This window comes from Anser anser, assembly GCF_964211835.1.
Source record: "Anser anser genome assembly, chromosome: 3".
Taxonomy (NCBI): Eukaryota; Metazoa; Chordata; class Aves; order Anseriformes; family Anatidae; genus Anser; species Anser anser.
This window is the reverse complement of record NC_139722.1, coordinates 61,875,714-61,900,624: the sequence shown is the minus strand read 5'-3', so window position 1 is coordinate 61,900,624 and position 24,911 is coordinate 61,875,714. Positions and strand designations below refer to the sequence as shown.

The 24,911-nt window shown below is 37.0% G+C and overlaps 1 protein-coding gene across 2 annotated transcripts in view; it reads left to right on the top strand.

Annotated features, from left to right (window-relative positions):
* HBS1L (HBS1 like translational GTPase) overlaps window positions 1-24,911 on the top strand; it is a 61,397-nt gene that overhangs the window by 26,035 nt on the left and 10,451 nt on the right. For both annotated transcript variants that reach the window (XM_083829350.1, XM_083829351.1), the window contains exons 5-11: window positions 10,290-10,398; window positions 18,337-18,593; window positions 19,039-19,204; window positions 20,151-20,268; window positions 23,004-23,150; window positions 23,848-23,922; window positions 24,708-24,825. In XM_083829350.1, coding sequence (XP_083685476.1) covers window positions 10,290-10,398; window positions 18,337-18,593; window positions 19,039-19,204; window positions 20,151-20,268; window positions 23,004-23,150; window positions 23,848-23,922; window positions 24,708-24,825 — 990 coding nt within the window. The remainder of the gene's footprint in view (window positions 1-10,289; window positions 10,399-18,336; window positions 18,594-19,038; window positions 19,205-20,150; window positions 20,269-23,003; window positions 23,151-23,847; window positions 23,923-24,707; window positions 24,826-24,911) is intronic.

The window sequence follows — 24,911 nt, the reverse complement described above, 5'->3', positions numbered from 1 at the left end:
GTATTCAGTTGGAGAGTAAGTGTCAGTGGCAAGGGAATGGTGGGACTCCAGCAATTTTGCCTATGTTCCAGATGGAAGAAAATGTATTGTTGCCTAGTTATAACACTGTCTGCCCCATCCACTTCAACTTGATCTAATTTCAGTGCATGCATCTTTCTCACTTTCTCATTCTCAAATTTATTTAGTCATGGTCAAAGTTTTTCATTTGATTCTTATTTCTGCCTTAAATACTCATGTCACTTTGAGTTTTTCATTGCATTTCCATTTTTTACACTTCATCTTTCCAGTCTCTGTAGCTAGCCATCCCCACTCTCCCTATCTATTTTCCAGTCATTGACCTTGATTTTTTTTCCCCACATTCACTTTTTTCTGCCCATAGCTTGTATTGCTTTTCAGTGTTGATCCTCTTCTTCTTCCTTTGTTCATGCTTAGCTTCTGTATGTGATCTGTCCCTCAGTATGTGTCCTCTTGCTTTTTCCTTAAACACGTTTTTTCCACAGGTTAAGTCATTAATATTGTCATTTTTTTTTCAGCTCTCATCTGCTTTGCGTTATTGATTTTCATTCTTGTAATCCTTGATAATACGCTTGTCATTCTGCTTGCCAGTGCTCACTTCCATTGGCTTCTTCTCGTGCCCTCTAGTTGGGTTTACTTTTTTATGATTACCCTAGGCAGGTTCATGCCTTTGGTTTACTGATGTGGTAGGAAACCCCAGGGAACACAGGAGAGGTTGGATTTGCTCTCAGGTGGCAGGACTTAGTCCAGCCTGGCCAAAAATAGCCAGAGCAGTTATATATTTAATGTTGAAGTATTTGGCTGATTTAGTTGTTAAATTTAGGCCATATGTGCATGGGCAAACTGTTTTCTAAGGCCAAAAAAAAACAAAACAAACAAAAAAAAACCAAAAAAAAAATCAGCCTCAGGCAGGCACTTCACTTGAGCAAATGAGGTTTTTTTGGACAAAAGAGTTCAACTAGCCAAAAGTTGTGAGCATTGAAAGCAAAGCCTGAACAATGACAAGTGCCAGCTAACTCTTAACAGGTGAAGCTGCCAGCCTTTCTGACTGTGCCCGCTGCACATCCAGTTGTTGTAGTAGGTTGTAGTGAAGCAAGATGTTCCTGCATCTTGAGTCATGGGGTAGTAAATTGTGGCGGTTGTGTGTTGTGGGGCCTGCAGAGAATTAGCCAGTGTTGGAGACACAGCAGGCTATTTTATGATACTTCTGAGCATCTCCTCTAACCCCGTGCTGTATCAAACCTTAAAACCAAAACAAAAAATTCTTGTAGTCAGGTGTAAGTAAGCATTTTTATTTTCACAATTTTTCAGTGAAAATACCTGCTCCCAGTTTCATGAAAAAAGTTATATTCACCATCTGAAACTTTGCAGAGAAGGTAATAGTTACAACAACAAGACAAAGTTACCTGGAAAACCCCTGACTGTGGTTTCTATTAGGAAATAACCTTTCTTTTAAAAAGAAAAAATTAAGTGTTCTTGTTTGGGGAATTGTTTTCAAGTAAGATCTTTAGAATGGCTGTGAATCAGTATTGGGGGGACAATTTAGCATATTGCCTTTTATTTTTATAGACTTTTATTACTTTTGTAAGTGATGGATGCATCACTTACTACATCAACAGTACCATCTGTTGTACATTGCAGTTTATAATAGTATAATCTCATACCTTTTCATAAAATCAGTACTTTGAGCTGGTATAGTTTAAATATAGGAGAGTAACATTTTATTTTGAATTTTTCACAAGTGACATTTTTATTAGAGCTAATTGGTGTTTCTTTGTTATGCAGGGTGTTTCTGTGAGTGCTAAAGTTTCTGGGATTACAGAAGAGTAGGAGAGACTTTCCTAAATCATTTTTTTTTTCTTTCTGTTTTATCCTTTATTGCTTATATATTTGCATAAGAAAGGATTTCTGCATGTTGAACTTTACCCACCAAAATGTTGCATGAGAAGAAACTTAAATATTGGGCTATAGGGATTTAAGGAACTTAAATATTGGGCTATAGGGATGAGTGCATGGCAAATTCTATGGAGGCAGTATATTAGCAAACTGTAAATCTGGGGTGTTTTACGTTTGGTGGTTGTGTTATGTAGTGGTGTTGGGACGTGGCTGAGAGTCCTGGACTTCTGGTGCTATTCCCAGTGCTGTGACATACTGATAATATTGAAACTGTGCACCACCACCACTGAAGATCCATTGTACTCTGGGGCAAACTTAACTAAACTGTGCTGATAGATTCCCCTGTGTTCTAGAGCATTTAATAGAACTTTTGATGTTTTTAAATAATTCAGTTGGATTATACAAAAAAAAACCACTTTCAGTACTGTGCATGTCTCTAACTTGACAATTTTTTAGATTTCCTCATATTACTCTTTTCCCTGTGTGCTGTGAAATTTGAAGGGAGAAAAATACACTGTTTTTAAGTAAAATTAAAGGCTAGGAGCTGTTGAGTTTTATGGTGTATATGGATAGAAACAATATGAAGCATGTTAACTGGGTTATGTTATGGTCAGTATTTTGAAAAAAGATGACTACGGTAATGGACGTGTGTATTAAATATTAATATAAACTCACATACATGTGGGCAAATAGATGATAGATGCTTCTGAGCATGAGATTATATGTGATGAGGCTGGCATCTCTTCATCTATTGTCTCATAATCCATATTTGGAATATTTTTTGCAATTGTAGGACCAGATTATCTTAATGGAGCAGATTATCTTGAGGGTCATCACGCGGCACTTGCAGGGCAAGCAGGCGATCAGGCCCAGTCAGCATGGGTTTATGAAAGGCAGGTCCTGCTTGACGAACCTGATCTCCTTCTATGACCAAGTGACGCGCTTGGTGGATGAGGGAAAGGCTGTGGACGTGGTCTACCTTGACCTCAGTAAGGCTTTTGACACCGTTCCCCACAACATTCTCCTCGAGAAACTGGCTGCTCGGGGCTTGGACTGGCGTACGCTTCGCTGGGTTAGAAACTGGCTGGATGGCCGGGCCCAGAGAGTTGTGGTGAATGGAGTCAAATCTGGTTGGAGGCCGGTCACTAGTGGAGTCCCCCAGGGCTCGGTACTGGGGCCGGTCCCCTTTAATATCTTTATTGATGATCTGGATGAGGGCGTCCAGTGCACCCTCAGTAAGTTTGCAGACGACACCAAGCTAAGTGCGTGTGTCGATCTGCTCGAGGGCAGGAAGGCTCTGCAGGAGGATCTGGATAGGCTGGAGCGATGGGCTGAGGTCAACTGCATGAAGTTCAACAAGGCCAAGTGCCGGGTCCTGCACCTGGGCTGCAACAACCCCAAGCAGAGCTACAGGCTGGGAGATGAGTGGCTGGAAAGCTGCCTGGCTGAGAAGGACCTGGGAGTATTGGTTGATAGTCGGCTGAATATGAGCCAGCAGTGTGCTCAGGTGGCCAAGAGGGCCAACGGCATCCTGGCCTGTATAAGAAGCAGTGTGGCCAGCAGGTCGAGGGAAGTGATTGTGCCCCTGTACTCGGCTCTGGTGAGGCCGCACCTCGAGTACTGTGTTCAGTTTTGGGCCCCTCGCTACAGGAAGGACATGGACGTGCTCGAGCGAGTCCAGAGAAGGGCGACCAAGCTTGTGAGGGGTCTGGAGAACAAGTCTTACGAGGAGCGGCTGAGGGAGCTGGGCTTGTTCAGCCTGGAGAAGAGGAGGCTCAGGGGCGACCTCATCGCTCTCTACAGTTACCTGAAAGGAGGCTGTAGAGAGGTGGGGGTTGGTCTGTTCTCCTACGTGCCTAGTGACAGGACGAGGGGGAATGGGCGAAAGTTGCGACAGGGGAGTTTTAGGTTGGATGTTAGGAAGTACTTCTTTACCGAAAGGGTTATTAAGCATTGGAACGGGCTGCCCAGGGAGGTGGTGGAGTCACCATCCCTGGAGGTCTTTTAAAAGACGTTTAGATGTAGAGCTTAGGGATATGGTTTAGTGGAGTACTTAGTGTTAGGTCGGAGGTTGGACTTGATGATCTTGAGGTCTCTTCCAACCTAGAGAAATCTGTGAATCTGTGTGAATCTGTGAATCTGTGACCTTAAAGTTAGTTTTAAATAGTAACATAGCATATAGGAAGGGAATTATTGTGATATAGGCCTCTGTTATTAAATCTGTTTTTCAGACAGGACTGTGTCTTGTCTGTACTTTTATTGCTAATGAATACTCAACAGTTGTACTGCCAGTAAGACGTGCAAAAAAAAAAATATATATTTTTTTTAATCAGTGAGTCATGAAACACTTGGAACAAGCTCATGACATGGTAGTATAGAGCGCAAAACTAGTGCCTTGCCTTTTCTCTTTTATGCTGTTGGTGGATGTTGCTGTATAATCAGTTGACAAAGGTTTAAGTGACTTGGTTGTGGTTATATAGAAAGTCTGTAGCAGAGCAAGGGATGCAAACCGTGTCTTGTAGATCAGAAGGCATGGTTACATGTATATTTTTCCATGGTACTGCTGGTTTACACAGTACCTAACCCCTTCCCACACCTTTATTATTGCTTTTTTTTTTTTTGCTTGTATTACTGTGTGTGGTTTATTTAGAGTGGAAACACAGCTTAATGCAATTTATTGGGAAGTTTTGCAAAGCAGAATTTCTAGTTTGAGGATGAATACTGGAGTTGAATACATATTTTACTATATGTAATGCTAGAAAAAATGTTTAAAACTAACTTCATACAGAAAAATCATTTTCCGATTCCAGCAGTGGGTTGGTGCTGCACAGAAGGATGAAGATTGGATTATCTGTAGTATTGGAATACATATTTCTGTGTCGCAAAAATGAATATAAATTTATTGAGATTGTTAGGAACATACAGTGTTCAGCTCGGGGGGGGCACTTAGTTTTCAACACAGAGGTGTCTATCAGAAATAATAGTTCCAGTAATTTCATTAGGCAAAAAAAAAAAAAGCATACAAAAACCTGAGTGGACATTCTTGTTTGAAACCTTGTTACTTGAGATTAAAAAATGCAGGCTGTGAGTAAAAGGTAAAGATTGCATGGATGCTGCATTTATTACGTGAATAAACAAATTTCATTTTCAGAATGACCTACATATAAATGTAACATTTTTGAGCACCATTTAAAAATAGATGACCAAGGGAGGGCCTACTTAAGGTAATGAATTCTGTCTATTAAGTGTCAGTAGCATCTAGGCTCCCGAGCCACATTCAAAATAGAAATTGTATGCAACTTCTTTCTTTAAATGCTCACAACACCTTTGAAAGCGGAAGAATTAATATGCACCAAGTAAAAAATATCAGTATGTAAAGTATGTAAATGGCTTAAAGCTTTAAAGAAAAACTGTGATCTGGCCACAATTAGTTAATACGTAACTCCTTTGGTGGTGCTCTCCTTTGCCAGTGCTGCCTTTAGTTGCTTGGTATATGTACTTTCTTTTGGTGGACTGTCCCTTTTCCCTGGTAAAGCTAGGTTCAGAGGTTCCTGTCCCTTGGTGCTTTAGTACTCTTCTAGTTGTAGTAATGCAGCTGTTAAGAAAGGTACTGAAACAGAATTGCTGAAATAAAGTTTTAAAAACCCGTAAACAACAAACCGAAGCAAAATTAAAAGTGCAAAGTATTAACTGCGGATGGGTGAGTAGACCTGTATTTGTTTAAAGGAGTTGGCATCTGAGAAGGCATGGGCTTCAGGCATGCCTAACACTGTGGTATTTTATTCCTTTTGTGTGTGTGTGTGTTTTTGTTTTGTTTTATTCAGACATAATGAAAATTCTAGTTTATTTTATCGTAAGAAGGCTTCTCTGTGTAATGATAAAGTTGAGTTTAGAGTTTCAGTGCCGTTATATAATTTAATGAGGGGAAACCAAGTTGTGAGGACCAGTCCCTTGTGCTTAGGAGTTGAAAATGATGACATTGTTTCATTGTCATCTGGACTAAGACAGCGTGGATTTAGACACCCCATACTAGTGTTCATTTCTCCAAATTTACCAGTGTAAACACTTTTTGCTCCCCACTTCACTCAGCATCAACATTTCTTACATGAGATGGCAGCCGTTTAGCAGACTTGTGGTGTTTTTCTGCATCTCTAATTTACCTGGGAACAGAGTAGACCAATAATCGACTGTTCTATGTACTGAAAAATAACTCCTCCATACCCCCAACAGAGTTAAAGACCAGTTTTTACCTTCCTGTTACTTTCAATGTAAGTAAACAAACAACTGAAAAAAACTTCTCAAGCCCATTATATGTGATAAAGAAGCTGAAATAATCTGTTGGTTTGTTTGTTTAAATCTTTTACAGGTAATCCTTACAACTATTTTTTTTACAAAGGAAGCCCAAAATCTGGGGAGTTGCTTATGGTAAAGGAAGATGGTTGACTTTATCCATGCACTTTTGCTTTTCTACCATGAACACCCAGAGACACTATTTTTGTTTTTAAGGGCTGTTCTGATGTTTCACTTGGTTCCTATATATATATGTATCTGCCTCCTGTTTTTCAGACTGCAAATACTGTATTTTGCCATCAGATTTCAGGGTTGTACTTTTAATTGCAGTCGCAATAGTTGTCACTTTTAGTTTGAAGTTGCAGAAGGTGCCACTAGTAAAATTTTTGGACTAAATCAGAAGGATCTTCAGTTGGAAGACCACAGAGCAGCCACAGGAAAGGGAGAAGCAAAGAGAAGAAAGATGGTCATTGTTAAGTTGTCACACACTGCCATAGTTATACTGGAGTAACTTCAGCGGAGGTCTTTCTGTTACCTTTTGTATTAAGCTCATCCTCATTTGACAGTGAGGCAAAGTACATCAATGCATATTCTGCTTTGTGTTACTGTTTTGACTCGTAGCTACAGTATACAGGTGCAGTGATGTCAATGTAGTCTTCAACAGCAAGTATCTGTCTGAAAACTACTTTGCTTAAAATATTAAAATAGACTGGAAGTTTTGTTTTTTAATCATTTTGAATTGTGGTAACTATCATACCGACAAGCCTTTATATTTTTGTAATTTATGAATGATTCACTCTAATTTTTGCTTTTTGTAAAACTGAAGTGAAGCATAGCAAGGAGGTATTGGGGATTCTTTAGGAGTTTATTAAAGATGCAAAAGTCAGTATCTCTCCATTTCTTATGCACTCTTGGTGTAGGAAACATTGACATTTAGTTGCTTACGTTTGCACTTAGGAAGGTGCAAATTGCACAGGGCATGAAGAATGTTTAAGACTTTCTAGACAAGTTTATATCCTTTCCCCTCAGAGGCCGATTTTCTTGCAGTTGCTCTTTTCCTAATCAGATTGGGATTACCACCCCTATACTTTTTCCAGGGTTGTAGCAGACCTTAGTTGCTATTGGATACTCTGCTTGCTTATTCAGAAGTGTTTCTCTTAAGAATTGTATCAGCATTGTGCATTGACTTCCTTTTAGTTCCAAGGTGCAATTTAAGGATTTGCTTTTGATCTGTTAAGTGTTGAATAGTTTTTGCTTTGTCTGCTAAAGCAGATAAGCATTTATCATGCAGTTTTCTCCAGTGCCCTATAGATTAGATAGTAAAGTATACTCCTTTCCTGGGCTTCTGTCCTTCGTACTGAAGCCCATAATTATTAATCTTTAATGGCACCTGCAGTACAAAAAACAGGGTTGGTCCTTATCTCAAATGAACTGTTTGATTTTATTGTACTTGGTTATAAAAACACTGGAGTCAAAAAATGATATTTGATGCTTCTGTCAGTAGTATTACTAATGATTTCTGTTTGCAACATGGTTGTTGCATCTGTTTGAGTGCAACCTTTCCACAGTTATCTTCTATGGTTTGGTTTGCCCTTGTTACGCGATCCTGGTTTGCTTCTTCAGTCCACCTATACTGATATAAGTGTTTTTTTCTTCTTTAGACAGCAACAAACTGTTTGTGCTGCCAGTGGACAATTATTTTACTTCTTCTTGCTCTTTGTAATACCTTTTAGTGTTGCCTATTTTTTCCCTCTGGTTTTATTCCTTTTTCTCTAGTTTTAGATTTTTGTGATTTCATTTGTCGCATTGTGTGTTCTAGTCTTCAGTTGTTTCTGCTCAACCCTGTTTTCGTAGCGATGTTAAGTGTTTCACATATGGAACCTTCTCTCCTAACAGCATCACTTCATTGACATTCACAAAATTATCAATTCACAAAATATTTCTTGAGGGTTCATAATTTAAAATGCTCACTGCAAACTGAAGAATTACGTTGTCTTATGACAGAATTATGCTGTCTCAGTGATGCAGTTTTAATGAGTTGTCTGGTCTTCTAGATTTTATCTAGAGGGTGAGTAGTGTAGTACTGCTGAAATAGAAGTCAAATTCTAGATTCATTAAATCTATTTCATCTCCTTGTACATTTAGCTTTGGATCAGTCTCAAACACCCCAACAGTTGTACAGATCAAAGCTTAATTTCTGAATTTATAAGAGAAGATGTATTTTTTATATCCAATGACTTTTGATTTTGGATCAAATGTAGCAAATTTTGCAAATAGATTGCAAGTTATATGCAAGGTACATGATAACAATTATCTTGTTTTCTTTCAACTAATCTAATTTCATGTTCATTATGTTTTTTGCAATTTTTAATTCCTAGCAGCCAGACTTCAAACATGGTATTTTCTGAGAATTAACTGTAATTCAGCTTTCAAATGACTTGTAATACATTCATGTTTAACTGGTAGTTGAAGGTGATGTCTGCTTGAAAATTGTTAGAATAGAAGTAAGAAAAAAACATACCAAGTTGGCAACAAAAGTAATGCCCTTTTTTCTGTAACTCATGTGAGTAACTTCTCATTCAAAAATAGGTAAAGGTGACCTGTGTAGAAGCTTGAATATGAAACAAAATCTTTGTTTAACTGGTAGTCCTTGTCCTTTAATGTGAGAATTTTTTATCCTGAATCTTTATTATTTGTTTGGCAGTTTTATAATATATAATTGTTGTTAACCATCATTTCTGGTATTGCCTTTATTTCCTTGTTACTGTTTTTCTTTATTTAGTATAATTGGTACGTAACTATTAATAATATGCATACAAAGTACTTCTTCCAGAGATCTCCAGGCAGCATATAACTAAAATAAGTATCAACAGATAAGATAAATGAAGGAGGTGATGACCAAATTAAATAAACTAAAAAAAGTTGCACAAGATCTTTTTGGTGTGCTGTATATTGTAGACATGTCTCTGGTATTCTGTTTCTGTACCTGAAACATACCTTCAACAGGCTTGACCATAACTATGTATAACCTGCAAAGCACTATGATCATGAGGTTTTAGAGGTGTAGCTGTCATACTTTAGAGTGCAATAAAGAGTTCATCTGTATGAGTAAGACCAAATGACTCCAACAGTTCATCTTACAGTAGTAATCTAAAACACTTTAAGTAAATAAATAAATAAAAATTAACTTGTTCTTCAAAATAAGTCTTCACTTGTTTGTGAGTATTCAGAATCAGGGTATTACTTGAAGAGTATCAGCATTTTTCCAGTTTTCAGATGCATCCATAGGTAAAGATTTTTTCAAACTTTCAGTTTATTTCTGAATTCAGGTTATTGTTTTTGCTTTTCTGTGTATATAATGTCCTTCAGAACACAAGATACAGTCATTGTCACTCATACTGTATAAAGTTGGAAGTATTTTCCCATAAAGAAAGGGAGAAGGGAGTTACTTAACATATTAAAGAGGGGGTCGTGGAAAGAAAAGAGCTAGTTTGCTATTTTCATTTATACTACTCTTCCCCATAGTAAATATATAGCTAGTTTGGGTATTTCTTGGCTTCTTTGATGTAACTAGGTAGGAGACAACTCTGTTCACAGGTCTCAGGGAAGGCCTGGTAGCTTGTGCTGCTGTTAGCAGTACCTCAGGTAGACGAGTGTTGTTTTGCCTTTTTTTGGTTTAAACTTGTAGCCTTGAGGCTTGCCAATGTTAAGGCAAAAGAAAAACTGTAAACAAGAATTAGCTTAATCAGCTAGTGAGCAGCTGCAAAGCGTTTCTTCATCCTTGTATTGTATAAAATGCTTCTGGCATTCTGCAGAACTGCTATCAAAATAGCAAAGCTCTTAAATGGTGTGGGTGTCAAGCAGATACTTGGAGATACAGATAAGATTTTCACAATAAATACAAATGTTTGTAGATTAATTTGAATAAATATGTAACAGATAAAAGTAAAAGACTGAAGTGTGAGACTTCATCATTATCGCAGACTGGTATCTTTGGGTTGATGAAAAGGAATGTAACTTGTTAAGCTTTATATTTAACACCTGTTAGTCACAACATTAAGTTCAAACTTATTTTTGTCTATTACTAGGAAAATCAAGGGATTCCCAGTCAGCCAGAATGGAATCTGAAATTGTGCCAAAAGTTACCAAAATGACAGTGTCTGGAAAGAAACAGTCTATGGGATTTGAAGTTCCATGGTAAGCCAAAGCCCTCATACATCAAGGTACATCAGCAGCTCTTCTTTCAGACTGATGCACCTGTAGCAAGCTTTCTTCTTCTTTTTTTCTATTTTTACAGCAGTTTTAGTGTCACTCTCCAGAACTAACCATCTCAGCTTCTTGTTTGACTCACAATTACTTTCAGAAGATGGTACCTCACGTTTTGAGTTTAACAAATCCTTTCACTATGAATAGTGCAGAGAGATATCAGCTAGTCAGATTATTTAAACATCCGCTTCATAGAATACTGAACTTTCTTGGGGTTCGTTTATTTTAAATTTAGTTCTCTAAGTGGAATTATGAAATCAATAAATCTTAACTGCAAATGCTTGTTCTTCAAAGGAAGTAATACATTTAAGAATAATTTATGGGGAAAATAATCACTTATAGCTAAACTTTGCCTTCCTCTGCAGCTTTTATTAACTTTAACAGGTGTTCGGGGTACAACTGTTATAGAGAAGAAGTCAGTCCCTCTTACGCTTTAGCTAAAATAGCGTAGTTGAGTAGTAGTTCTAATTTTACCCTAACTTGGAACTGTTGGGGGGGATGCTCTTGTAAGAGCATGAAAACAGACATGCTGGATCAGAGTCCATCTACATCAGTAGCCAGCAATGCTTAAATAAATGTATAAGGACAGGTTAAGCATATTGGGAATACATTCTATGAAATGTCACTGCATGTAGCATTTTGTGCCCCACTGCATCTTATGGTTTCAACTAACAATGGCTAATGGATTTTTCTTGTTTGCTTGTACTTATTCTGGTTTTGAGCACAATCTTGCTACTCTATGGCAAGAAATTCCATAGTTATGCTCAGGAAAAAAAAATTGCAAGCATGAGCATTGCCACCATCCCTACCTCAGCCTGCACTGCTTGCAGTTCTGATCTGGAAAGCATTTTTGGGAGCAAGAGGGGTAGCATGGTCTTTACTTTACAGTATCTTGTGCATGTTTGGTGAAACTATGTGGAAAGCATTATGATGCATCTACATAGTCTCTCCAGTGCATTTAATTCAAGGATATAAGACTGACGTCATTATTTCCTTAAAACTTCTAAATGCAATTGCTGAATGACAGTGACGTCTCTTAGCTACTTAGATGCAATAAACTAAGTGAAGAATTCCTGGGACTTTCAAAGTTCTTTCTGTGCTATTTGAGATCTGAAATGCACATAGGGAGCACAATGTGGGTTTTTTTTGGTTTGTTTTTTGTTTGTTTGTTTGTTTTCCCTCCTCATCTCTGTTAATTAGTGACTCTAGGTGTGACAACTGGACTTGATCATTAAATTTCTGTTAACTTAATGGAATCTTCATCTTTTGTGTTCCTATTACACCTCTTACAAATTGGAGTTTTTTATGGTGACTTGTGTGGATTACAATGATTTAGGTAAAATTTTATAAAAAGAAAGGAGTCATAAAGGGAGTGAAAAGGATCTGCCAGTTAGTCCTTCAGAAGATCACTGGGGATGATATTGATTACATTTTTTTTAGCTGTAATAATGACTATTTAAGATATTTATATAAAGTCCAAAATTTTGTATCTCTCTTATTATTTAGTGACTGCCACACCTTGTGTGTGTGTGTGTAAGCTCCATAGGGAAGGATGAAATGAGGAGAATGCTTTTTCATTTGCAGACTGGAATAATTCCTGGATATACTAATGTTGACTCAGTCTTTGACAGAAAATAGTTGCTTCTAACATGGCTCTCAGCCACTCTACTTCTCTTTATGGACCTAGAAATAGTTTGTATCATGCTCGCTTCCGTTGTAGTGACAGTGTTTTTTTGTGACAAAACAAAAAACAAAACCACTCCAGGACTTGCTGATAATCTCTTGGTTTAAATCCTTGACACTATGAAAGTGTTTAATTCTCTTCACTTGTTTCAGCAGTACTGCTAAGTAAGAAGAAACCTTTTCTTGTAGAAGTTGTAGGGACATTAGGCATTTAGTTTTAAGCTAGAACAAATAGGAATGGAGTGGTTTGGAAAAGAAGAGAATGAGATTTGGAGTACAACCAATCAGTGACTAGGAAAGAAAGCCCAGTTGAAATTGTGAAGTTATCTGCGTGTCTAAAGACCCATGCTTCAAGGAAACTGTTACGGCCTCCTTTCGTCTATTGATTACAGGCTGCCAGAGGCACTGTCAAGTCACTAGGACTTTGACATGAAGAACTGGGGGAGGAGGCCTTGACCATACTTATGTCTTATTTTTCCTTCTGTGCTCCAGGACAGTGTAATTTGCTCTGTCTCATTCCTTTCCTAACAGATGAAATTTGCCTAGCTCCTGTCCAGTTTATGCATAAAGTCTGTCCTAAATATATTGAAGTTACATGAAGCACTAGCGTTGTGTTGCAAGCTTGTAATGGCTTTATAGCTTTTATTCATCCACTTCTAAAGTTGGAGGAAACAAATAAGGGGGGTGGGGGGGATGATATTTCTCCCTGCCCGAATTCCATGAGTATCAGTGTTGTGTTTTTTTTCTTCTGGATTATTGACAGTTTACATGAGGATGAGTTGTCAGGGAACACAGTGAATTTGTTTATTAATGCCTGAGACGCTCTTTCTTTTAATTCTTTTCAAACTCTCTTTATGTTACTTATGCATTGATAAGTATACTGCAGAGGATTTGTAATAATACAGATTTCTAAGTACATTGTTTTGTTTCACTGACCAAAAGCACAGTGTTCATAGCAGTTTTGATAAAATCTAAATTCTAAAACACCTGTAATTTATCAGTCTTTGCAGTTTATGCCCCCTGCTCGCACTCCTGAATGTTTGTGTGGTGTTGGTGCAGACACCATTGAAGGTGATTGTATAGCATGTATGAATTAGTTTTTGTTGTCACCTGTTACAGGATCTTAAACATGATTTTTGGACCATGTTTTTAAAACCACTGGCCTAGCATTAACAAAAGTAACCACTCTTTGACTATCTACTCAGTCTTTATAGTTAAATCTTGTTATGAGGCATGATCTCATTTTAATGAAGGTTCCCTTATTATTATGTAAACGAATTATTAGAAGTCATGAATTGCTTTGAGCATTGATTGCTTTTGCCATGTGTTCTTAATAGAATTGTCTCTGGAAAATGGAGTTTGCTCGTTTCTGACAAGCTGCCTTTCTGGTGCTCTAGCAAAACTAATTACCAGGCTTTTTCTTCTTGTTAAATCAAGAAGGAAACAAGAAAAGGTTGTGAGCAAAAAGGAGTGATTATTTTAACCAGCCTGACCAATATTGTGTAATTAATAATTTTGAAAGGGGAAATAAATGTAGACATTCCTGTAATGACTATAAGTACTCCGAAAGAGTCGGTTGTATAAAAATAATTCACTAAGCATCCAGACTAGAAGATTGAAAATAATGTTTAAAACCTAAATTATGCAGAGTTAATCTTCAGAAGATAAACTTTCAGGTTCTTCTTTGAATGCCTGGTAGTGTGAACCTCAGTAAACACAGTTGTATGAGGATTAGAGTCTTTTAACATGTCTTTTAACAGCATATGTTGTATTTCAGTATTTCTTATTGTTTCCAGAAAACAATGTAACCATAATATTTTACTCAGTTTACCCTTACTGTCTGTCTTGGCAAGACAACATAGGATGTTTCTAGCCTGGCAGTTCTAATTTCAACTAAATAGTAGTCCTTGCCAGGCTTCTGTATGTCTTCTGATTTGCTAACAAAAAGCTTCGGTAAGTGCTTTTGACACCTGTGACTAAATTGCTGGTGGTCAAGCCTGCTGTAGTACATGAGCTCAGTGTAAGTAGAGGTGCTTAATTGTTCTGTCCTTTCAAAGAAGTCCAGAGTTAATCAGTTCAATGGCTCCACATTAGTGAGCTAGTAGTGGTGTAGCAGAAAGGCACGGATGTTGGCGAACCAAATCTGCTCTTGGCAGTTTGAACAAGTTCTTATACAAAGATGCAAGCAGTTGGCTAGGAATTGCTCCTCCTCCAAGTAGAAATTATTCCCGATGTGGTGGTTCAACATAATTCAGACCACACTGGAACTTGGCTACCAAAGGTGTTTGCTAATACATTTGACCATTATTTTATACCCTCAACTGCCTACAGTAGCAACGTATCACTAGAGCGCTCTCTTATATGCTCTGTCTTTCGACAAATCTTCAATTAACTAATTATGAAAAATCTCAATGGGAAAGACTGAAAAGAATTTTCAGTGTCATTCATTCCTTAGACTGTTAGAGATGAAGCTCCTTAGCATTTTTCTGATCTTCTGTTAGTTGTTACCAAGCTTTCAATAAATTACTTATCTAGTTGCCATATCAAAGTCTTTTTTCCTGCATCTAACTGCATGTGCTTCTGTTAGATGTGAATTGTACGTTTCACCTGTGCATCTTCCTGTTCAGGTACCTGGTAACAAACTCCCTCTCCTTTTCCCTGACACAGCTCAGCAGAAAGATGAGATGGTGTATAAGTACATCATACACTCTCTCCATTCTGATGTTTCTTTTCTGAAACAGTGAATCTTGCATTAGCATGGAACAGGTTGTTTTCAGGTTTCTAGAACATGGTGATATCTGAAACCTGTAGAAGTCTAAATGGAGCGGTTTACAAACAGTTTCAAATATTATACCATTGAAATAGTAGCAAGGCCTAATGTCATGACAGCTAGAGTCATGTTTCACTCATTATTTTACTCGTATGTCTAGCACTTTCTTTGAACCACCCAAATGCAAACTATTTGACAGCATTTAGCAGTGGTAGTCACACCAGAAGGTACTTGTTAGTGAGAGAACAGTTGTTTCATCAGGCCTTGTTTCTTTGAGGTCCTGTAATTAGATTGTTGCCATTCAATGTCTATTGTGTTTTTCTGGAATCCTTCCTGACCTAAGCTTTGACTTACAGCAAGATCTGAACATCTGAGACTAGAAAAAAAATATTAGTTAAACAAATATAATTTAGAAGCTTGCTGATAACCTGTCTTTCAAAATACATTTTCATCTTTTAATAGGCTTGATGTGACAGTCTTTAATGTATTTTGGAAAGCTATAGGGAAGACATGGTTTTGGGTTACATTATTTGCAGTTTCATCTACATGTCTTCCTTTTAATTTTTTTTAATTTAAAAATTTGGTTTTAGAATTAATGCAGACATTGAAAAGGAGAGAAGGGACTGGCAAATGCAAAGGCTGTTTTGATATTGCTTCTTATACAGATAATTCTCTCTAGAACTTAAAATGTTGGAATTTCAAGGAAAAATAATTGATATCGATATAAAATATATTTGTATTACAGTATGACTTTTGCCTATAACCAGTAGTGTTTCAGTGTGAAAGTGATAGATGTTATGCTGACAGTGAACTGAAGTTTGTCTGAAAAAAAAAAAAGTCTTAATGTTGATGGAAAACTTCTATCACAACTGGGAAGACTTCTAACACAACTGAATTTTAAATATGTTAGGTTCTCTTAATACATGGTTCAGGCCAAACTGGTCTAGTGTGCTCTATATAATGTAGGTGCTTTTAAATATGTTGCTAGAATATGTAGAAAGCTCTGTCACTGCAATTCTATGCATATTGCTTTCTATCAACTTGATTGTTTTCAGTCAGTTTTTATGAAGTAAAATGTCTGTGAAGAAACATTGGATAAAATAGTTGTCGTGCCACTCCACAGTAGATTTTTAGCGTGAACTTAATGGAATTTAAAAAAGAGACTTCTGTTCAGACTGATAGAAATGCACTTTTCTTTTTCCAGTAAAAGAAAGCATGAGCAACTAGTGACTATTTTCCTTGGAATAGCTCATGTGTAATTGCCTTTTTCCCATAACTGCATGTAAGACAATGATGAGTCACTGATTTGGGAAGTTTAGGAAATTAATTGTATCCTCTTATAAAGTGCATTCAGCTTGTCGATGTACGATGTTATATACGGGAGCTTGTCAAAGGCTATGCTTGATGGCACAGTACAACTAGTTTCTGAGTGTCAAATCAAAAGTGTCATGACTGTGTGACCAAAGGTGTAGATTGATATTGACTTTTTTTCCCTTAAAAGGCTTAGAAAATGTTGATGGAGTAACTTTATGCAAATAAACTTTAAACAGAATTGTGCATCCACTATGCAGCAGCACAGGTACTATCCATCCCCTGCAACAATCATGGCTGGCACTAATTAAGTTTGATGTGTAGCTAATTTAAGAAAATTGTGGTTGTATGTCCACCCTTGATGCAAGATCCCAACCTTGGATTGTGGAACTGTAGCCAAGAAACAAGTGTTCACATTTCTGCTTTGGGGTCTCACAATCTAGAGCAAAAACTTGGGTTTGGGCATAACAAAAAAGATGTCAAAACTAATCATTCTGCCACAGTACCAGATACTTAGGTAGGTTCTGAAACTGAGTTAAAAAAGGGAGGCCGTATAAAATGACCAGCATTGGTTACTGGTAGTAGAGAGGCTAAATTTGCATTCAATCTGAATATTTCCTGGGTTTAATGTTTTAGATTATAACTCATGAACTGCTTTGTTCAGTAGGCTAACATGGTTGGACTCTTTTGTTTCCTGAGATTCAGGAAATGGAAAGGGACTAATACAATGCAAATATTCCTGTGAAAGCTGATACAATGCAACATTACTACTTGCTTTCTGTCTGTATTATCAAATGAAGATTCTATGAGATGGGATTCTGAGGTACCAAAATAAGTAGTTTTTGTTATAAAAATTGAAAAGAGGAAAACTGTGAAGTTAACTGTGGTATGTAAATGGAAAGCGGAGAGTGAAAAATTCACTCTGGACATGAAGACAGTTCTGTTTCCTTTTGGTAGCTGTCTGAAAGACTGCTTGAATCAGTTCCATAGAAAGTAGCCTGCACCACAGTGGTACTGCATTGAAAAGGGTTCCAGTTTTCCAGAGGAGGAAGTTTTTTTTTTTTTTTTGTAGAAGGCTTCTTGTAGAAGAATTTTTAGAGAAACTTTCAAAATACTGGAATGGCCAGTGGTTTGTGTGTTGAAGCTTGCCATAACATGTTCTGATGCCTGTAGTAGCTGCTTCTGTTTCTGTCTTGCTGTATACATTAATGACTCACCATGGAGTTCTGTCAGCCAGGAAGAAAGCTTTTGCTGTCTTGAGGATGTTATTTAGGTTTTGCTTTTAGTGGTCATCTTTGCCATAACAGCTTAAAAAAAAATCATATATATCCTCAGAACACGTATGTGAATTATGAAAATAACCTTATTTATAAATGGGAGAGAAAGAGTGTGAGAATAATAGGAGAATAATGTATTCAAGATACTTAGTTAATAGAATAATACATTCAAGATATTTAGTATTAGCGTTAGTATAGTAATTTGTGGTAGAACAGGGTGGAAGAGAAGGTGAGTTGAGAAATCCAAATATCTGTAGTTCTAGATGCCTTGTTTTGTACATAAAACAGGTTTTCTCAGTGTTGATATGTGGCATATCTGTTATGGCTGTATGCAAACATTGCTTGTTAAGTTTCAGCTCGGATACGCTTAGTATCTACTCTTTGTATTGCTGGTGTTCTCTCAGTAGAATATCACTGCATTCAGCTGCAGTACTTTTAATTTAAGTGAAAGCTGTTTTAGGATGCTTCAAAGCTGACTTGGGCTCTTACTTCAGAGAAGACCATGTCTATGGCAGTTTCTCATTTCCATCCGTGCCAAAAGAAGTGGCTGTGAGAAGCTTTTGTTTATATGAGTTTCATGAATATTACAAGATTATTTCTTATCTTGCTTCTGTATACAGTACGTCTCTTGCAAGATGTTCAGAGCTGGTATCTGTGTAGTTTGCATCCAGTTGCTTATCACTTCCACCTTAATGGGCTTGTTTCTGCTTATCAGATAATATTTGTCTGGGGCTTTTGTGATAGCGTAGGGAGAACTCCATTTCTCTCCTGTATTTCTGCAGCTTCTTTGACATTTGCATTCACTGTTCCTTTGTTTTATTTTCCCAGCATGATTGCTGAAGAAAATGGCCATGCTAACACACCTCAAAAAGGACTGCTAAATGAAGATGCTAGCATAACTTCTGGGGTAATTGAGGCAGTCTCAAAATCTGCTCTTTCACCCCAAGTAGCGCAGGTTTCAGAAGAGCAGAATGCCGTGCCTACTCCAGTAAAAAAGACGAGCAAGACAAAACCACAAATAGATGTGAAAGCAGAGTTGGAGAAGAGACAAGGAGGAAAGCAACTACTAAATTTGGTGGTAATAGGTAATACAGTTAATTACATTTTAAGCATAGAGATTTAAAAACTCCGTTGATTGAATCTGGAAGTGATAAAGAAACAAAATTAGCCTCTCTTTAGGAAAGAGAAATCTTATACTGTTTTCAATTCCATCTGTTTGACCATTGTTATGTGGAGGGTGCACATTCAGACTTCCTTGACTAGACTGTGAGGTTGACTTAGCTTGGTTTTGACAGACTACAAAAATGTACTTTGGTTTGATTTCATTCCTACAATTCTTTTTAGTATGGATTTGGATGTGGTACATGGCTGTCACGCTAATTACCTGTTTCAGTAAGCTGTCAGTGAGTCAAAATCTTATGGATTGCATGAGCATTATTGGTGGATGTGATTTGCATATTTTTTTCATGTTGTGCATTTAAAATTTGTAAATTTAGTAAAAATTGATATAATGTTTATTTTCCTCCATAGGACATGTTGATGCAGGTAAAAGTACTTTAATGGGTCATCTACTCTACCTTTTGGGAAATGTGAACAAAAGAACTATGCACAAATACGAACAGGAATCTAAGAAGGCTGGCAAAGCTTCGTTTGCTTATGCATGGGTCTTGGATGAAACTGGGGAAGAAAGAGAAAGGTAGAAATATATTTAATGGGAATTACCATTGTTCTTCTGAAAGAAAAGCATATCTGCTAATAATGCTTTGGTAGAAATATTCGAAATGCATGAAGATATTTACACAATACTTACTAGCAAATATTTTGCTTTGTCTGAGTATGTGTTACCAAAAGAAAAATAATATCCTGGTTTGATTACAAAAATGTGAACAAGAAATTGAGTATTTCTTCACATATTTCTGTGCTGGGAAGTGCAGAGAAGGACTACAATGTACAAATGCTTGTAGTAGCCATGTTCATTTAAAGCTGCCTTACCAGTTTATTTCTGCCAGCTTTTTCTCATCATGGTTATTGCTGTATGGGAAAGATCTATATTAAATTGTTTGTATAAAGAGGTGTCAGAAGTGTAAATTAAGCACTGAAATTTTGGTTCACACATGACTTGTATTATATTGAATATCAAATTTATCCTAATAAATTATAAATTATTTTATTTACTTGAAGATCCAGAGGCAACTAAGCAGTCTTTAGAAGTAGCCTGATATCAGTTAAGGCATGTAATTAACTATTGGTATTTTATTAATTATTGGTGGTGGTGTTTGTGGAAATACTGTGATGAGCCTTAAAACTTGCATCCAGTCATCTATGATTTTTTTTTAATATCCGTTAATTACGCATTTAAGATCCAGACTTCACTTCAGAAGATAAATTGTCATTTTTATGGGAAAAAGTCTCTGAGTTGGTATTTTTGCTTGATTTTTTTGTTTCTTTGTGATTAGAGTTACTCAAAACAGCTCTAGAGGTCTTTTCCAGCAAGCAAGTTTCTTTCAGTATTTTCAGTGCAGTCTGAATCAAATAAAAGCTGTTACATGTATAATTTCATGATTGTGTTTATCATAGCTTAATTTATATCTCTGAAGCTTTCAAAACAGTGCTAATGGTGTTATGTGTATGCTTTGTTTAAGGGGAGTAACAATGGATGTGGGCATGACCAAATTTGAGACAAAGACTAAAGTAATTACATTGATGGATGCTCCAGGCCACAAAGACTTCATTCCAAATATGATCACAGGAGCTGCCCAGGTAGAGAGAGTCTAAAACTCCCTTTCCAATGGTGTTAATTACATTTTTTTTCTTAAATTGGCTTTCTTCTTCTTTTAAATTCTAAGATAAAATGGAATCGTTGATGGTGCTAAAATATCTTTTATAGGTTTTTGTGAGCTTACTAAACTTTAGAATTAATATATTTGTTTAACTTTAAAGGTAGTTACTTCTTTTTGGTAAGCTACCTATTTGGAGGAGAGTTATTAGGGAAGTAGTTTGAATACTAAGTTGCGGTTTGATGAAATCAGTTGAGCTTTTAAAACTATTCAAATCAAATGTGTCATATGCCTACTCAAGAATTTCTTTGAACCTGGTTTTGTAGGTAAAGATTTTTAGTGGTTTTGAGCTTAAAGAAAAAAAAAAGATTTATTAGGTTAAACAAAGCATTATTCTATTTAATATATTTTGTAAGGAATAACTAAACATAACACAGAGAACAGAGTTCACACACAATGCATCTGTATTCTTCAATAGGACTGCATGCCAACATTGCTTTGGGAATGGTAGGTAAAATCAAAAGCATTGGGCACTACACATTGAATTTAGTATGGCACCTATATTCTCATATAGGTCAATTATTTAATTTATGGTAATAATAACTGAAATGAGGGAGGATAGCACATTGGTAAATGACATAATGTGTGATTTTTTTTTTTCCCACTTAAAAAGGCACCCTTTTTTAAAATGGTAGAATGAATTCTCTGAAGTTGAAAAGTTGGTGTGTTGTGACAGATTTTCTTTTCTAAGTTACCATGTGGAGGCTTTTGTGCATGCTGTTATTACAATCTAAAAAGCGAGAGTGTTATCTTAAAATGTCAGAATATATACTGTTACTGTAGTTTAACAGAGAGAGGGACTATGCTATAGGAAGACTGGTTTGCCCCAAACCATGTGCTAGCTCTGTAGCAAAGCCTGGGTAAGAGTTCAGATGTTGTGACTCAGGGTTAGGCCACAGGGTAGTCAGAAGTTCTCAAATTATGGTGTAGGGTATGTGTAGTAACCTATATTGTGGAGTATACATTGCAGGGAGGTCAGGATTTTTACAATTAAAGTAGACTTTTTAGTTTCAGAAGTGGAAAATGGCAACTCAGCCTCATTATTTTCTTTACAATTATTTAAGTTGGTCTGTCTTTTTTGAAAAAAAGTAATACAGCCAGCAAGTGTTATGATGCAACTTGCAGATCCACCAGCAGTTGCATCAATTCAGCAGAAGATGAGGCTGGCCAACTAAGACTTGATATATCTATCTCTGTTCCCTCAGCTCTCAGGATTGTGAAGGGCCAGTCTATTCTGAAGCCTATCGAGGAAATCACAGAAACTGCACGTTTCTGGTGCCAATTAGAGTAGCCTCAGCACTGAAGAAATGGATGGAAAGAAGCAAATATGGAAATGTCCCTGTGCCTTTGTATCATGGGGAATTCTGTTACACTGTGGATCCCCAACTTCTGTTAAACTAAATGCAAATCAGCCTTATCAGGGCCAGGCTCTGGTTTTTGGTGCATACAGTTAATTCACATAAGTCCCTAGGTATGGGACTTTTTATTTTTTTATGATTTAGAAAATACAGGATGCCTTTTTCTTGTGGGAGGAGTTTACCACAATGCAATTCTGAGGTTCAGAGCTGTGGGAAAATCATCCCTTGCTGTTTCACTGTTTTCACACATGCACAGCCTCTCTGTATAATATGAGGTGTGGGGAATTTATATCTAGGTCAGTAGGAGGAGGACTCAGGACTAGGACAACATGCTATCTTTGTTCCTTCTTCTGGTGCCCTCAAGCTTATCTGTGTAAGGAAAGAGAGAAAGCATGGCTTTTTCTCTTCTCTTTCCATTATGTCTAATTCAACTATCCTGTGAAATTGACTGTCGTACAGCTGTTTTGACAGCAATACCTTTATTATTCACATCTGTTGCTGTTGCTTCGTGCATGGTGATGGTCTAACTGGCTGTTACTTACCAAAGCATGAGGTGTTTTTTTTTTTTAGCAAACATACATATTACATAGCAGCATTTAGACTGACAGCAAAATCCCTTTCTTTTTTTTTCACCTGTGCTTACATGCTGACTTTTCTATAGCACCGTAGACTGTATGTTACCTATTTGCTTTTAATGTCACAACAGAGATGATAAAACATGTAATAGGCTACTTTGTCTTTTCTACCTTCTGAGTTTGGCGTGTTGAGTAGATTGTGAAATATCGACATCTAACATGCAGCAGACTGCTTGTCCCAATTGTCTGAGGTGATTTATCTGTTACATCTGCAGCTTCTCAGTATGAGTGTGTCCAGACTCAGGCAGAGTTTTGGGCTTACCCAGCAGTGAAAACTGGTCATTGTGCTCCTACATGTTCTTAAACCTCTGGAGTATGGTCCACTTTTGTTAAGTAGAGGTCTGTGCAGCACAGAAGGTACTCTGAAGAAGACAGGTTCCCCACACGAAGTATTGGCTTGTGTTTAATGTAAAGTAGTGGTGTATGACACGAGATGAATAGTGCCGTAACACCTCACCAAAGTAGGCATGAGATTGTTTAATTCTATCTATTTCAATTGCATTTGAAGCGCATCAGTATTGCTTCCGTGTAAAGTGCACTGTGTGTGGAGTATTGCTGATTGACATGTTTACTTGAATTGTTACCACCTGTTACACAGTTTTAATTGTGTGTTTGTTTTTTTTATTATTATTATATATATATATATATATATATATATGATCTAGGCTGATGTAGCTATTTTGGTTGTGGATGCCAGCAGAGGAGAGTTTGAAGCTGGGTTTGAGACAGGTGGACAAACTCGAGAACATGGATTATTAGTGCGTTCTCTTGGAGTGACACAGCTAGCTGTTGCAGTCAATAAAATGGACCAGGTACTTACTTAACTTTTTCATTTAATTGAAGGACTTTCACGTAGGCTTGTGTATCATAAGTGTAAGGATCAGTATTGTGAAACTAATAATATTTTGTTTTTCTTTCTTTGATTCTCAGCTCTTAGTCTCTTTTGTATAGATTTTTCAATGCTTTTCTTCATATTTATGAGTATATTTTCAAAGCACGCAAGAAGGATAGTTTAGGCCCTAAAATGAGTAGGGAGATTCCCTCTCATAGGTGTGAAAATTTGTTATAAGCTACTAAGCCACTGACATCTGCAAGGGCATTGTGGAGGTCGTTCAGGTCAAGTCCAAGAACTTTATATATACCTGTGATGTGTGTTAAATATTACTAGTTGAATTTTAGATTGTTACTCTGTCATATATGATATTGTCAAATCTGAATGTTCTGTTTTGTGTAAATATTAACACAAACCAAACAAAAAAAGCTCTTTAAGGGCAAATCAAACTAAAGGGGCTTGCAAGTTAGTTGGTGTGTTGATTGCTGTCATTAATTGTTAATGCATATGCTCTTACCTATTCAACTGTCAGCCCACCTGGAAATCTCGTATTTACAGCATCATGGATCCTGTGTGTGAAAACACCTACTGGTACTACAGACTTGATGACATGCAACTGCTGTTTAAGTTGTCATTAGAAGTCTAGTTTTATTGTCATAAACTATTTTCTATTTTAGGTCAATTGGCAGCAAGAAAGATTTCAGGAAATTACCAGTAAGCTTGGCCAATTTCTTAAACAAGCTGGCTTTAAGGTAATGTAAATTTGAGGTCTTTGTTCAGGCCTTTGAGTAGAATGAGCTGTTGTTATGGTTGGGTTATTTTGGGTCACTTTCCTGCTGTTACTATGTGCACGTAGTATAACAGATTCCTTTTCTTACTGGTAGGGTGCTTGCTGAGCCTTGGATAAGGTTAGTCAGTTCTTTACTGCTCATTCTGTCATCATTTTTGTTAGGCCTGTTGAATCTTTGGGGTAATTCACATCATTCATAGTCTCTTGGGATTGTTTTCTGCAAAGCAGGACAGACCAAGGATCGCTTATCTCAATCAATGTTCAGGATTACATGAATGGCAGTAGATGGTTTTATATTGGAGCAGGTCTTGGTGTGGATTATGAACTAACAAGAGCTTTGTCCATTTGCCATTCTTGATTCTACTTCTCATGTTTCAGTTCAAACCATTTAGACTGATGACAGCCTCCCTGAAATCATTATGTGTAAAATAGCAATTCAAACTGAAGCATGCTTGTCAGATACAGAGTTGGAGCTTGTTACCCAAACCTCAGTTTCTAGTTGTTAATGTTGCTGTCATCATGTTTAAAATATCTCTTAGCTCCTTGCTGGAGCATTGTGATCAGGAACGAGATGAACAGAGAGGAAATGTATCCACCAAGTAATCTGCCTTCTCCAGGGGAAGTGGAAAATATGCCAACTGATCTTTTAGTATCTTAGAAATGTAATACTGAAAAATGCACCCCTTGCTTTTGCTAGAAGATGCTGTTAACAATGTGTAAATAACTTCTGTTTATTTTCATAATTAGGAATCTGATGTGGCTTATATTCCAACAAGTGGTCTTGGTGGTGAAAATCTAGTCACAAGAAGTCAGTCAAGTGACCTTACAAAGTGGTATACAGGAAAGTGTTTGTTAGAGCAAATTGGTGAGTACAATTTAAAAACAAATACATCTTAGTCCTGTGTGTACCAAAATACATATATTTTGGGGAAGATGTGGGGAAATGTTTTT